The sequence below is a fragment of the Saccopteryx bilineata genome, chromosome 6 (genome assembly GCF_036850765.1).
Source record: "Saccopteryx bilineata isolate mSacBil1 chromosome 6, mSacBil1_pri_phased_curated, whole genome shotgun sequence".
In the NCBI taxonomy this organism is placed as follows: Eukaryota; Metazoa; Chordata; class Mammalia; order Chiroptera; family Emballonuridae; genus Saccopteryx; species Saccopteryx bilineata.
This window is the reverse complement of record NC_089495.1, coordinates 73496008-73509059: the sequence shown is the minus strand read 5'-3', so window position 1 is coordinate 73509059 and position 13052 is coordinate 73496008. Positions and strand designations below refer to the sequence as shown.

Genomic DNA, 13052 nt, shown 5'->3' with positions numbered 1-13052 from the left:
TGATGGGAGTTGAGAATTAAAATGTCAGGCACAAGTCATAGAAGTGAAACCATTACAAATAATTTATATAAATATATTTTATCTATACCGAATATAGGTAGAAACACAAGATCAGCATGTGTTTTGTGCATCTTCATATTAAAGCCATATAAAGATAAGCATTTTTGATAGCATTTTTGATATGCAGTTGCCTATGTTGGTCTGTAAATTCACTTGCACCTGAATGTAGCTGCAGTGTTTTAAGTGACAGATTTTCAGGCTATGGGACAACAGTCTACATTTTAATCTGAAGTCTAGGTGAATTAAGGTGTTAATTGTGAATCCAATCTATGATAAATTTTAAGGTACTCTGAATCTTTGTAGAGGAGCACAAGATTGGGTGGAGGACTGTAATTACTCTTGACTAGAGAACATCATTTAGGGTAAAAACGAGTATGATGTTTAATACAGGAATGGTTGTCTGTTCCTGCATATGGACCACATATCGATTTAGCATTTTTTAAGTACCGTATTTTGTCATGTATAAGACACACCTTTCTTCGAAAAATCTGGGGTCTAAAAACTGGGTGTGTCTTATACAGTGCTTGTAGAAGTGTGACATTTCAGATGCCATAGATGGAACTGAGAATGAAGCAATAAGGAGTTGTATGAATTTCATGATGAATAAAACGAGTTCAATAACTTTATGGAATACATTTCTTCTCAAATTTCAGGCCCCAAAATTAAGGTGCATATTATACATGGGAGTGTCTTATACATGAGGAAATATGGTAGATGATTTTCTATACTTGAGTAGCATGCCAAAATTAGAACGCAACATGCAGATCGAGAAGAAATTTCTCACTGAATAGCAAAACATTTAATAGCAAAATTTTAATTACCTGCTTTATCCTGCACAAATCTTCTACTGCTTTGCCACTTAAGAAGGTCATTGAAGTAACTTTATTCTAAAACAGACAATTCAAAATAGTTATTACATCATATTCCTGGTTCCAGAACTTCCAATGATTTCTTACAGCCTACCAACATCACATCAACTTTTCTGTCTTTTTTTTTTTTTTTTTGTATTTTTCTGAAGCTGGAAACGGGGAGAGACAGTGAAACAGACTCCCGCATGCGCCCGACTGGGATCCACCCGGCACGCCCACCAGGGGCGAAGCTCTGCCCACCAGGGGGCGTCGCTTTGCCGCGACCAGAGCCACTCTAGCGCCTGGGGCAGAGGCCAAGGAGCCATCCCCAGCGCCCAGGCCATCTTTGCTCCAATGGAGCCTTGGCTGCGGGAGGGGAAGAGAGAGACAGAGAGGAAGGAGGGGGGGGTGGAGAAGCAAATGGGCACTTCTCCTATGTGCCCTGGCCAGGAATCGAACCCGGGTCCCCCACACGCCAGGCCAATGCTCTACCGCTTAGCCAACCGGCCAGGGCTAACTTTTCTGTCTTTTATGGTCCTTCCTAACTGACCTCACCCCATTATCCAACAAATCACAATTCCTACTGTTACAGTAATTTCTTATTCTCAAAATTCCACCTTAAATCTCACATATCAACCTTTCTCCATGGGCTCTGAGAGAGTAGCTTGGCGTTCCCCCTTTTTACTCAAAGTCTAACAATTTAAATTCTCTTGATCATGAAGTCTTTCAACAATTCTGCTTGTTACATCTCTTGATATAGTTCATCACTTTGCAAGTAAAATAAGGTAGTTAGCTTAACTAACAAACACTCGTGAGTGTCACAATGTACTCAGACAGGCTCATGGACCTGGAGAAGGATGTATGAGTATCATGGGTTCTATCCTCTCAAGATCCTTGCCAAAGCAGGGAAGGAACATTAACATGCAAAATATAGTACGTGTCAAGCAGTGAAGTTCAATATTCTTCAGTACTGAAAATAGTCATGCTGGCAATAGAGCCACAGGCCTTAAGTTTAAATAAATTTTAGGCAAAGGACATCAAGAAACAGACTAACATTAATTCTTGGGAAAGCTGCATATTTAAAGTGTTTTAGGCTGATGGAAGTTCAAATTAACAAATGCTGTCTGTAAGGCAGTCTGGTGGACAGGCTTGGGAACACAGAGGTACATAAACCTCAAGGATGCATGTATTAGAGGGAATTTCTTAAAAGGAAAGCAGACAGATATCAGCTTACCTACTGAAACTTTTAAAAATGAATAGTTAAGGGCCCTGGCCGGTTGGCTCAGTGGTAGAGCATCGGCCTGGTGTGCAGAAGTCCCGGGTTTGATTCCCGGCCAGGGCACACAGGAGAAGCGCCCATCTGCTTCTCCACCCCTCCCCCTCTCCTTCCTCTCTGTCTCTCTCTTCCCCTCCCGCAGCCAAGGCTCCATTGGAGCAAAGATGGCCCGGGGGCAGGGGATGGCTTCTTGGCCTCCGCCCCAGGCGCTAGAGTGGCTCTGGTCACAACAGAACGACGCCCCGGAGGGGCAGAGCATCGCCCCCTGGTGGGCAGAGCGTCGCCCCCTGGTGGGCGTGCAGGGTGGATCCCGGTCGGGTGCATGCGGGAGTCTGTCTGACTGTCTCTCCCCGTTTCCAGCTTCAGAAAAATACAAAAAAATAAATAAATAAATAAATAAAAATGAATAGTTAAGATTATCTCCTCTAAATGGCAAAAATTTTTAATTATCTCATAATATATTAGCTAAGCCCCTTTTTCTTACTCAACTCCAGGGAAGAACTGCACTGATGAATAGGAATTGGGGGTGGGTAAGGATGGTAAAGAATACCCTGACTGCAGACTGGACTACTGTGTTGGTATATTCCATCCAGATTCTCTGAGATCGAACCCCACCAATCTGGCTCTTCCTGGAAAAGGAGATATGCAAATAGGATAGGAGCACCCTGGCAATGATCCGAGGAGATTTATCAGCTCTGTATCCGCTAACAAGCCACATCCATTTTGAGGACAATACTTCTAAGAAATATCCTTCTTAGGAATGGGGGTAGAAGTCTGGGGATTTGGCAGTGGTGCTTTCTTCTTGGTTCTTGAAACTCAAATAGAAATCTTTTCCCTTTGTTTAGTGCTTTTTAAAAAGTGCTTAATTCATTTGAAATATGTGGACAGACAGGCTAGGGCTAGGTAGAATATAAATTATGATTACTTAGGTTAGTCCAGGACCTACCCTCACTCCCTCCATGACAGCTGGGGGTAAGAGTTAGAAAACTAATTATAGTATAGGTCAAAATGTATTAAGCGCCATCAGAGTACTATAAAGATCGCAGAGAAGGGAAAGAGTACTTTTTTATAGGGAGGTACTGGGAGAGAATTTCTCTGCTAGGTCTTAGAGATGTGGGGAAATATGAGAGAGAGTTTAATGGGATGACTTCCAGACTAAGGGAATAGATTAAACAAGGGCATGCAGGTAGAAAAGTGTAGAGAAGACATCTACTTTGCTTAATTGTGGCCATGCTATATTTGTATTAAGACCTCTTTTTTAGAATTGGTATTCCACAGTACCTCTAGTCATATTAATCTGTTTTTAGACCTATGATTTCTTTGGTAAATATAAAGTGTTATTTGGTTGGTGAGGTCCATCTTTTTGCTAAACTCAGAAGTGAGAGTGCATGATTATTAACTGTCTGGAAAGAACTAATGAGCTACAAATTGTTTCCTTTCTTACCCCAAGATCTCGGGAATTGTCCACGTGAACAGATACATAGCGAGCATTGATTCCCTTTACACAGTTGATAGTGATGTTCTTAGTTTTGTTTTTATCTTCATCTCCTGATTCCCAAAATGTTTCTGTGGAACCATCTGTCAAACTGCCAATCATGGCAGGCCGGCTTGAAGTTTTTATGTCAACAATACTGGTTAAGTCCTTTAAGCACATTACTATGCATAATTCCTACCAGAAACAAATATAAGTAATTATAATACTCAAAATGGAAATCTCCCATAATAATAACACAGACATGAGATGAGGAATAAAAAAATGAAACTGTTTAGAAGTAACTTCCAGTTTTTCCTTTAATACACTGTTGAATATTAATAGGATCAGCTGTTAAATGACTGACCTGACTCATAGCTTCAAAGCCAGACTGTATACTGATGCTAAAACTTTCTTCACTGTCTCCATCATCTGATTTTGACAAAATATTGTTAATGTGATGAAAGACGTTGCTCTGATGGAGAAACTGGTGATCAGATTGCTTGAATTTCAGACTCCAGCATCTAAAAAGCCATAAAGAATATATAAAATAAAAATTTCAGGAATGTCTAAGAAATTCTAACATTTCAAGCAATCTTAATGATCTAGGTAAAAATAGAAATTTAAAAATTTCAGGGAACAAACATCTCTTGGCTTTAAAAAAATAAAGGTAATTTCTAAGAAAAAAAATGAGGCAAGTTCTAAGGAAAGTTCACTTATTTTAAATATAGAAAAATTGGATATATGAAGATCAAGGATACAGAAGCAAAGAAGATAATAAACCAGTTTTGTAGACAACTGTTACCTGAACTATTACACAAATTTATCAGTTTTACAATTCTATACTAATTCATCAGAGTGTAACACATCTTGTACTTCAAAAATCTTTTGAGGAGGAAACAAAATCTCCCCTCTGTTGGTCTTACCCATTAGGGGTGTGGGTAGCCAAAATCACTCCATCAATCTATCTCTTATAAAAAATCAATGGAGGCCTGACCTGTGGTGGCACAGTGGATAAAGCGTTGACCTGGGATGCTGAGGTTGCCAGTTCAAAACCCCAGGCTTGCCTGGTCAAGGCACATATGAGAAGCAACTACTATGTGTTGATGCTTCCTGTTCCTGCCCCCACCCCTTCTCTCTCTCTCTCCTCTTTCTAAAATCAATGGGGTCTTTAAACAAATCAATGGAGGGTTTATTTACATGTTAGTCTCTAGTATATATGGATCTGATCACAAGGTTCACTATGTAAATGTTACAATCTCAGTAGGTTTGAACTTAAAAGGAGGTGATGCACTTCAATGTAGTTTTAAAACTGGTTGTATATAACTGGGCTCCACTGTTCTTAAGATTCTTTTCAATTTAAAGTCCTATTTTTCTGTTTTTGAGATTTCATTATCCCTCTCCCTTTCTGTGATATTTAAGATTCTACTCTGAGGCAGTACTCAGACAATTGATTTGGGTTAGGAGAGAGGGAAAAGTGAGAAAGACTGTTATAGACTGATGATTTAGAGCACTAAGAAGTATGTTAACCATATTTTACAGTGCAAACACAGGTGTGAGCTAAAAAGAGGGACAATTTTAAATTATGACAGAATGAGAGACACACCATTCATATAATGTAGGGATTCTTTGTATCTTAGTGTTATTCAAAGAGGCCTTCCAAGCATTCTGAACTTTGAATACACCAAAAATCTCTTCTCCACTGTACCTAGAATACCTAGATATAAATTACCTCAGGGCCATCTGCTGTAATGAACTGCCACTGGGGAGAGACATCATAAGGTCGGAGATGGTCTGAAGTAAGCGGTGAAATGTGTGCGGTAAAGGGTGAGCAGCTTCACCTGCAATCACTATATCCGAGAGTGGATGTTCACATACTCTTGTATCTTTCTCCTAAGACAGAAATCAAAAGTAAGGTGATCAGTCTGTGTGTTTGAAGGAATTTCCCCCACAAAAGAATCTACTGTATACTTAAGAGTATTATGTATACTTTCAAGATACTTGCATAACATAAATGTAAACAATAAAACCAAACCAAATCTAAAACATACATTAAGATTTACTAATTATATTTGTATTATTTTTAGGGAAAAAGTGATAAGGTCACTCATAAAGAACACCAGTGAACAAATGAATACCACATAAAAATATCTATTTTGGTGTACTCACAAAAAACATCGGGGTGAATGTATATGTACATGCAGAAATGAGCCAACCCTCTCATTTGAGCCTTACCCAGATTGCAGACCCAAAGGGAAGTTGTTTTAAAACAATGAGTTTTGGGGCAGTTAGTTATGCAGGGAGAGAAAGCTGTTATAGGTGTGTGATAATTTCACGGTCCCCCCTCCCTTGAGTTCTGTCAATTTTTACTTACTTTTTAAAGACTTTATTATTAGGTACATACATGGTCAAATGAATCTTTTATCTTCTTATAGAGAGCCTCTTTATCCTTCTTCATAATTTTTTCTGATGTTAAAATAGCTGTGCCAACTTTATTTTGGTTGGTATTTATCCAGTATATCTCTTTCTTACCATCTACTTATAATCTTCCTGGATCATTGCTTTAGATGTGATATTTATAAAAACATCTAGCTCTTGGTTTTTTTTTCTATTTTGACAGTTTTGGTCTTTTATTTTTTATTTAGTTTATTTTTTTGTATTTTTCTGAAGTGAGAAGTGGGGAGGCAGAGAGACAGACTACCACATGCACCTGACCGGGATCCACCTGACATGCCCACAGGAGACGATGGGGAGTTGCCCAACTCTGCCTAACTGGGGAGTTGCTCCATTGCAACCAGAGCCATTCTAGCGCATGAGGCAGGCCATAGAGCCATCCTCAGTGCCCGGGCCAACTTTGCTCCAATGGAGCCGTGGCTGCAGGAGGGGAAGAGAGAGACAGAGAGAAAGGAGAGGGGGAAGGATGGAGAAGCAGATGGGTGCTTCTCCTGTGTGCCCTGGCTGGGAATCAAACCTGGGACTTCCACACGCCAGGCCGATGCTCTACTGCTGAGCCAACCAGCCATGGTTGACAGTTTTTGTCTTTTAAATGAAGAATTTAGTCTGTAATTTTATGCCAGCCATGGAAATGAAGCTCAGAGGTAAAAACGGAGTTGCAACCCAGGCTTTTCAGTGCCCTAGGTTCAATACTTTTCCATTATATAGGCTGTCTCGAATAACATCAAAGTCCCTTCCAGCCAAACAAATGTATCTATCTGAATTTCATGTCCCTACACAGTATCAATGCTGGTACCCTACAGCATTGTTGTAAAGTAGAGAGATCTTCAGTGTAATAATATTGTCCTGTTTATCTAATATTGAACTATAATAGTAATCTTTCAGTTGACTGCTTAATGACAATGATGTTTAGTGAGAAATAAGAATTGACTGACAGCATTTTTGCTAGAGAGAAAACTATCACTAAGTATAATTTGCTGCTTAGCATTGAAATTTTATTCTTGCCTTTAGGTTATATAACAGCAGTGCATGACTTCATGCAAATTATTATACTATCTGACGGTGTTTCTACTCTTCTATGAAACTATAGACAATTAAAAAAAAATTTCACTTACTTGTTCTGCATTTTCTTTGTTTGTTTTATTTTCCTCATCCTCTTCTTCCTCAGGTTCCACTGGAGCAGGAGTCAATGATGCCACAAAATGCCATAGAATATCATGGAGAGAAGTTGTTTGGATGACATTGCACAGAAGCCAATTGAAAGCCTAAATAAATAATGGTTAAATGCGTCACCAAAGAACGTATATACGAGTAAAAAATAAAAGGCTTTTCTTATTCAGAAACAGAGTATCCTCAGACTAAGTGTTTCAAGAAAAGATACTAGAAGTCTAATCTTCATTTCACTGAAAGCACACTGAACTTGAAAAAGTCACTAATTTTGGTACTAATTTTAAAGAACATAATTATAGGGCCTGACCGGTGGTGGCACAGTGGATAGAGCACTGACCTGGGACACTGAGGTAACCAAGTTCAAAACCCTAAGGTTCCTGGCTTTAGCACAGGTTCATCCGGCTTGAGCATATAATAACAGGAAAAATAATATTTATAAAATGCGTTGCCAAAATCCATTTTTTTTTAAGGTGAGAGGAGGGGAGATAGTGAGGCAGACTCCCGCATACGCACTGAGTGGGATCCACCCAGCAACCCCATCTGGGGCTGATGCTCGAGTACCAAGCTATTTTTAGCACCTGAAGTTGATGTGCTCCATCTGATCAAGTCCCTGGCTAAGGAAGGGGAAGAGGGAGAGAAGGGGGATTGGGTGGAGGGGAGAAGTAGATGGTTGCTTCTCCTGTGTGTCCTGACCAGCAATCGAACCCAAGATGTCCATATGCCAGGCTGAGGCTCTATTCACTGAGCCACTGGCCAGGGCCCCAGAATACTTTTTCAAACCATGTTTTATTTCAAAAGTTTGTCTTATATTAATTTACTCAAGCAGATTATTCTCTAACTTGCATTAAGTTCAAATATGGAATATTTTTCAGGCTCTACACAAGCTAACATTTACTTAAATATATTTATATTGCTCCCATCAATAAAGTGGTAAGTTATCATACCAATAATAAAGAAAAAAAATACTATATATAACTCTACAATACACAGCAATCCTATAATTTCCAGAGAAGACTTAGATAATTATAATTGCTAAATTTATAATTCAAAGGCCTTATTTATCTCCTTTTCATGATCACTCTAACTGAAATAACATTGTGATGACAAAAAGCTTTTTAAAAAAGATAAAAGGATTCAAATAATAAAGCAATGCAGAAATAAATTTATTTAGAATGCTTAAATATGAAACTAAATTCATTTTCTATTTATACACTTAAGAGTTTAGCTTTGATGAGAAACTTGATATTTTCAATTGGCTAATGTCTCTTAATTTGTTGAAATTTCTATTTGGTAGAATGGTGACATCATTAAATAAAATCATCACATGATTTATATGATCAATAACCTCACTGATGTATTCATACCTCCATAGCAAAAACTCGACAAGCTGATTTCCTTAATGCTTGTTTCATTGCTATTTCAAGACCTTCTAGATCATGATGCTGTATAACAAAAGCCAAAACTGGCCATTGGAAATTTCGTTCTCCTTTGGAAAGAGAGCTGTGGGCTGAGATTAGCCGGGAAAGCTCAGGAGATGGATGTCTCAAGAGAGAAGAACCAACTTCTATTAAAAAAAAAGAAGTATTAATTTTCATAGGTAATACATAAATTAATATATTTAAGATATTTAAAAATAATAGTACCTAGTTTATTCACTTTAGAGCTTCATTTTATTTTATTTTTTTTGCACTTGACACAAGTTATAATGACTTCAATTTTTACTGAGAAAGATTAAGTATCTTACTTTCCTAAAGTTAGACAGCTATTAAGTTGTAGACGTGGGTTTTGAATACAGGCTGAATCTAAGTTCATGTTTCCTAAAACACTAAACACTAAGTGCTTTATTTTCTCCCTAAATGAAACCTATAACTCATCCCCATCATTTTCTAACAGACTACTTTATAACCAAAGTGCTTTAAGACTAAAAGTATCAATATTTGTTAAATAAACACATAAATCATTGGGGGAAGCTCAATAATATTTTCCTTAAGATCTTCAATAAGATACAAAATCACATACCTATAAATGTTAGGCCATCTCTTCATTTTACTGGTGATCTGCCTGATAAATCATCACTATATTATCTTTTTTTTTTTGGTTTCTTTCTTTACGCTTGGGACAGAATCAACCAGCCCCAATTTGGGGCTACTGATACCAATAGGTCCAGATTACCTAACTTTTTTATGGTTTAAGAGCTACTCAAACCCCCAAATTTTATTATCTATTAAGAGTGGTACTAGCTATAGAGTAATTAAACTTCTACTGGGAGCAAGAAGATAATTGTGAAAATATAAGTCACTGGAACTGATGGTTCACTGAAGCTTAGAGGAAGGAATAATGGTAGTAACATTTGGTTTAGATGCCTACCAAGTAAGATTTTAAATGTCAATTTATTCTTAAATATTACTGGATCATCTCTGCGTGTCTCCTCAAAATGAGATGCAAAATTTAGAGAAGCACATTTATGGCCATGTCACGTAGAAGGAATGTCTATGGCAATTTAAAATTAATCCATTCCTTTTCTCTTCAAAAATTAGATATTAAAAAATATCTGCAGGTAAAACCATTTGTATCATTCAGTCTTCCTTTTAATCTTTATACTTACCAGTGTCTCCACTGTTAACTCTTCTTCTAGGAATGGCTTTGACTCGGGCAGGTAAAATGGAGTGTTGTTTATCATATTCAGAAGCAACAACTGAGTATGATCTTTGGAAGACAGTTCTCTTTGCGAGATCAGTATCAGTTATGGGACTAGTTTCCAAACTGCAGACAAAACAAGATGATAGATAAAAACTTAGAAGAAAAAGTAAATGAAGTTAAACTATACTTATTTATTTACTTATGTTATTTATTTTTGTGACAAAGAGAGAGAAACAGATAGACAGACAGAAATGGAGAGAAGAGAAGCATCAACTCTTTGTTGCAGCATCTTAGTTGTTCATTGATCACTTTCTCATATGAGCCTTGACTGAAAGGAGGGGGCTACAGCAAAGCAAGTGACCCCTTGCTCAAGCCAGCGACCTTGAGCTTTAAGCCAGTGGCCTTTGGGCTCAAGCCAGTGAACCTGCATTCAAGCTGGTGACCTTGGGGTTTCAAACCTGGGTCCTCTGCATCCCAGTCCTAAGCTCTATCCAATGTGCCACTGCCTGGTCAGGTTTTATTTATTTATTTATTTATTTAAATTTAATTTTTAGGTAAGAGGAAGGGAGACAGTGAGACAGACTCCCATATGCACTTCTACCAGGATCCACCCAGCAACCACCATCTGTGGCTAATGCTTGAATCAACTGAACTATTTTTAGTGTCTGAGACTGACATGCTGGAACTACCTGAACTACTCTCAGTGCCTGGGGCCACACTTGAACCACGGGGGAGAGGGAGGAAGAGAGAAGCAGATGGTACCTTCTTTTGTGGGCCCTGACCAGGGATCGAACCTGGGATGTCCATATGTCGGGCCAGCGCCCTATCCACTGAGAAACCAGCCAGGGCTGAAACTCTATTTAGTTTGTAATAGTATAGTCAAATAGGTGAACTTGTATTTCATGTGAAAAAACACAAATTCAAAGCCAACTTTATAGTCTCTCTCTTTAAATCAATTTGATAATTCCAAATACAATAACGTTTTGACTGATTTTATAAAACTTGGTTTCCTTAAATATGCTTTGCATTTTAAATGAAAAAAAAAGGCATCAAATGTTCTAAGCTCTTTTCAGAAATAAAACACTGGTGAATGTCATATGTCATAATATTCAGGAAAACAGGCAGATATACACAAAAGCATGACTGAAAAGAAAGAAAATAATTATGTACATACAGAAACCTAATAAAGTAGAAAGTAAAATGATTCAATTCTCTTTAGTACTTGAGTGTTCTATTAAGTTTCCCATTCTTGGGAAATGCTGCTCAAAGCCTTTTCCAGAGCATGGCCACACCAAAGTGTAATGAGAAGTAACAAACTTATTATTGGCATTGGAGTTATATTATACTTATGTTCTATATAAAACTTAGTGATTTTCATTCAAGTTTAAGTTAACTAACAATTTTTCTATTTACTATAGCAACATCAAAAACCACTTGAAAAGTTATTGAAATGGTTACATTATTTCCTTTATTGGATCATTTTATTAAAAAGAGAAGTAGCTTCCCTTCTTTCTAAGACAAATTTACACATTGTTCTTTTCATGTATTCTTTTTTCTGTCACCTCATTCCAAATTATGACATTTTTGCTCACCTTGAGTTCTGGAGTTCTTTCCCATCATTCAAGCCATGTTTGAATTCTATGTCCCTCAGTAAAGCTTACATATTTTCTAGTTAGTGGATAACTCCCTGGCCATTTTTTTTTTTTTAAATATTTATTTTATTTTATTTTTTGTGTGAAAGAGACAGAGGGAGACAGAGAGAGGGACATATAGGGACAGACAGACAGGAAAGGAGAGGGATGAGAAGCATCAATTCTTCGTTGCGGCTCCTTTGTTCATTGATTGCTCTCTCATATGTGCCTTGACCATGGGGCTACAGCCGACTGAGTGACCCCCTGCTGAAGCCAGAGACCCTGGGTTCAAGCTGGTGAGCTGTGCTCAAACCAGATAAGCCAGCACTTGAGCTGGCGACCTCGGGGTTTCGAACCTGGATCTTCCGCGTCCCAGTCCGACGCTCTATCCACTGTGCCACCGCCTGATCAGGCCCTGGCCATTTTTTTAACTCACCACCTGTCACAGTCTTGTTTGAACAGACTATAAATATTGAATAGACATAACTGATTGGGGTAAATGTGCCTGGGATGTCAGTTTGGACTGTTTGGTTCTTGAATGACCAGAGTAAGAAATAAGTTATTTAATTTTTCCTACAAAATATTTCCTTTATTTTTTCTCATAATTATTGCCAACATAATCCAATTCCACATAGCTAGTTGAAATCTTTGACTAAATTTATCTGTTCCTCTATTGACACTGTCATTACGACCTTTGAATCTTTATCACGTCATTACTCTTCTAAACAGTCTCACTGTACCCAGTTCCCTCTGCATCATATTTACATCCTTCTATTCAGTTTCCAGTAAGTTCTTTACTCTAATAATACTATACCTAATTGGGAGTGGGTGGGTAGGGGATAATTGTAAGAATATTCCAAAAAGTTCAAGATTTATTTTTAGTGCTCTTCTCTCATGTCACCTTCTCTACGTACTGCCTCACAGTGACCTTCCCCTAGTCTGATTTACTACAGCACTAAACGATATCATATAACAGATTGTTTTTACTTACTTCATTCGTTGTTTTTTCATAACCAGTCTGCTTCTGCTACCAAGGACCTTGTACCTTACTTGTGTATGCAGACTTTTTCTTACTGCTCTAATAGTTGGCAGAGCTGACTCAATGTCCTTCCTGAGATGGAAGGATGGATGTACAAAAGACTGTCTAGAGCCTTTTGGTCTAGCTGTCTTTCTTCCACCAAACACTGGCTGTTCAACAGAGAGGAGAGACCTCAAATACCTTGGTGGCATAGACTTCATATTGCTCTCTGGCTCTTCAAATACATTAGGACTTGCATCAGGAGTCACTGATATGTATGGGGCAGGTACAGATGTTGAACGTAGATATCTCATTTCATCCTGAAATAGGTTGTCATCTTGATAGCCCACAAAATTTTCATGATGATGCCTGCATTAAATAAAACCCACAAACTTCAAGTATGAAGGCAATGCAGATACTTTCCATTTTTAATCTCTTTTGTAGAAAAACAGCATCTGTAAATCTATACGGACAAAGTATTAAA

General features: G+C 38.0%; 1 protein-coding gene across 16 annotated transcripts in view; it reads right to left on the bottom strand.

Annotated features, from left to right (window-relative positions):
• The window catches only part of MYCBP2 (MYC binding protein 2), a 333902-nt gene that overhangs the window by 34736 nt on the left and 286114 nt on the right, over positions 1-13052 (bottom strand). For all 16 annotated transcript variants that reach the window (XM_066236389.1, XM_066236395.1, XM_066236388.1 and 13 more), the window contains 8 exons: positions 12770-12937; positions 9885-10042; positions 8644-8843; positions 7225-7374; positions 5388-5548; positions 4023-4179; positions 3629-3853; positions 882-947 (listed from right to left, as the gene is read on the bottom strand). In XM_066236389.1, the coding sequence (XP_066092486.1) occupies positions 882-947; positions 3629-3853; positions 4023-4179; positions 5388-5548; positions 7225-7374; positions 8644-8843; positions 9885-10042; positions 12770-12937 (1285 nt within the window). The remainder of the gene's footprint in view (positions 1-881; positions 948-3628; positions 3854-4022; positions 4180-5387; positions 5549-7224; positions 7375-8643; positions 8844-9884; positions 10043-12769; positions 12938-13052) is intronic.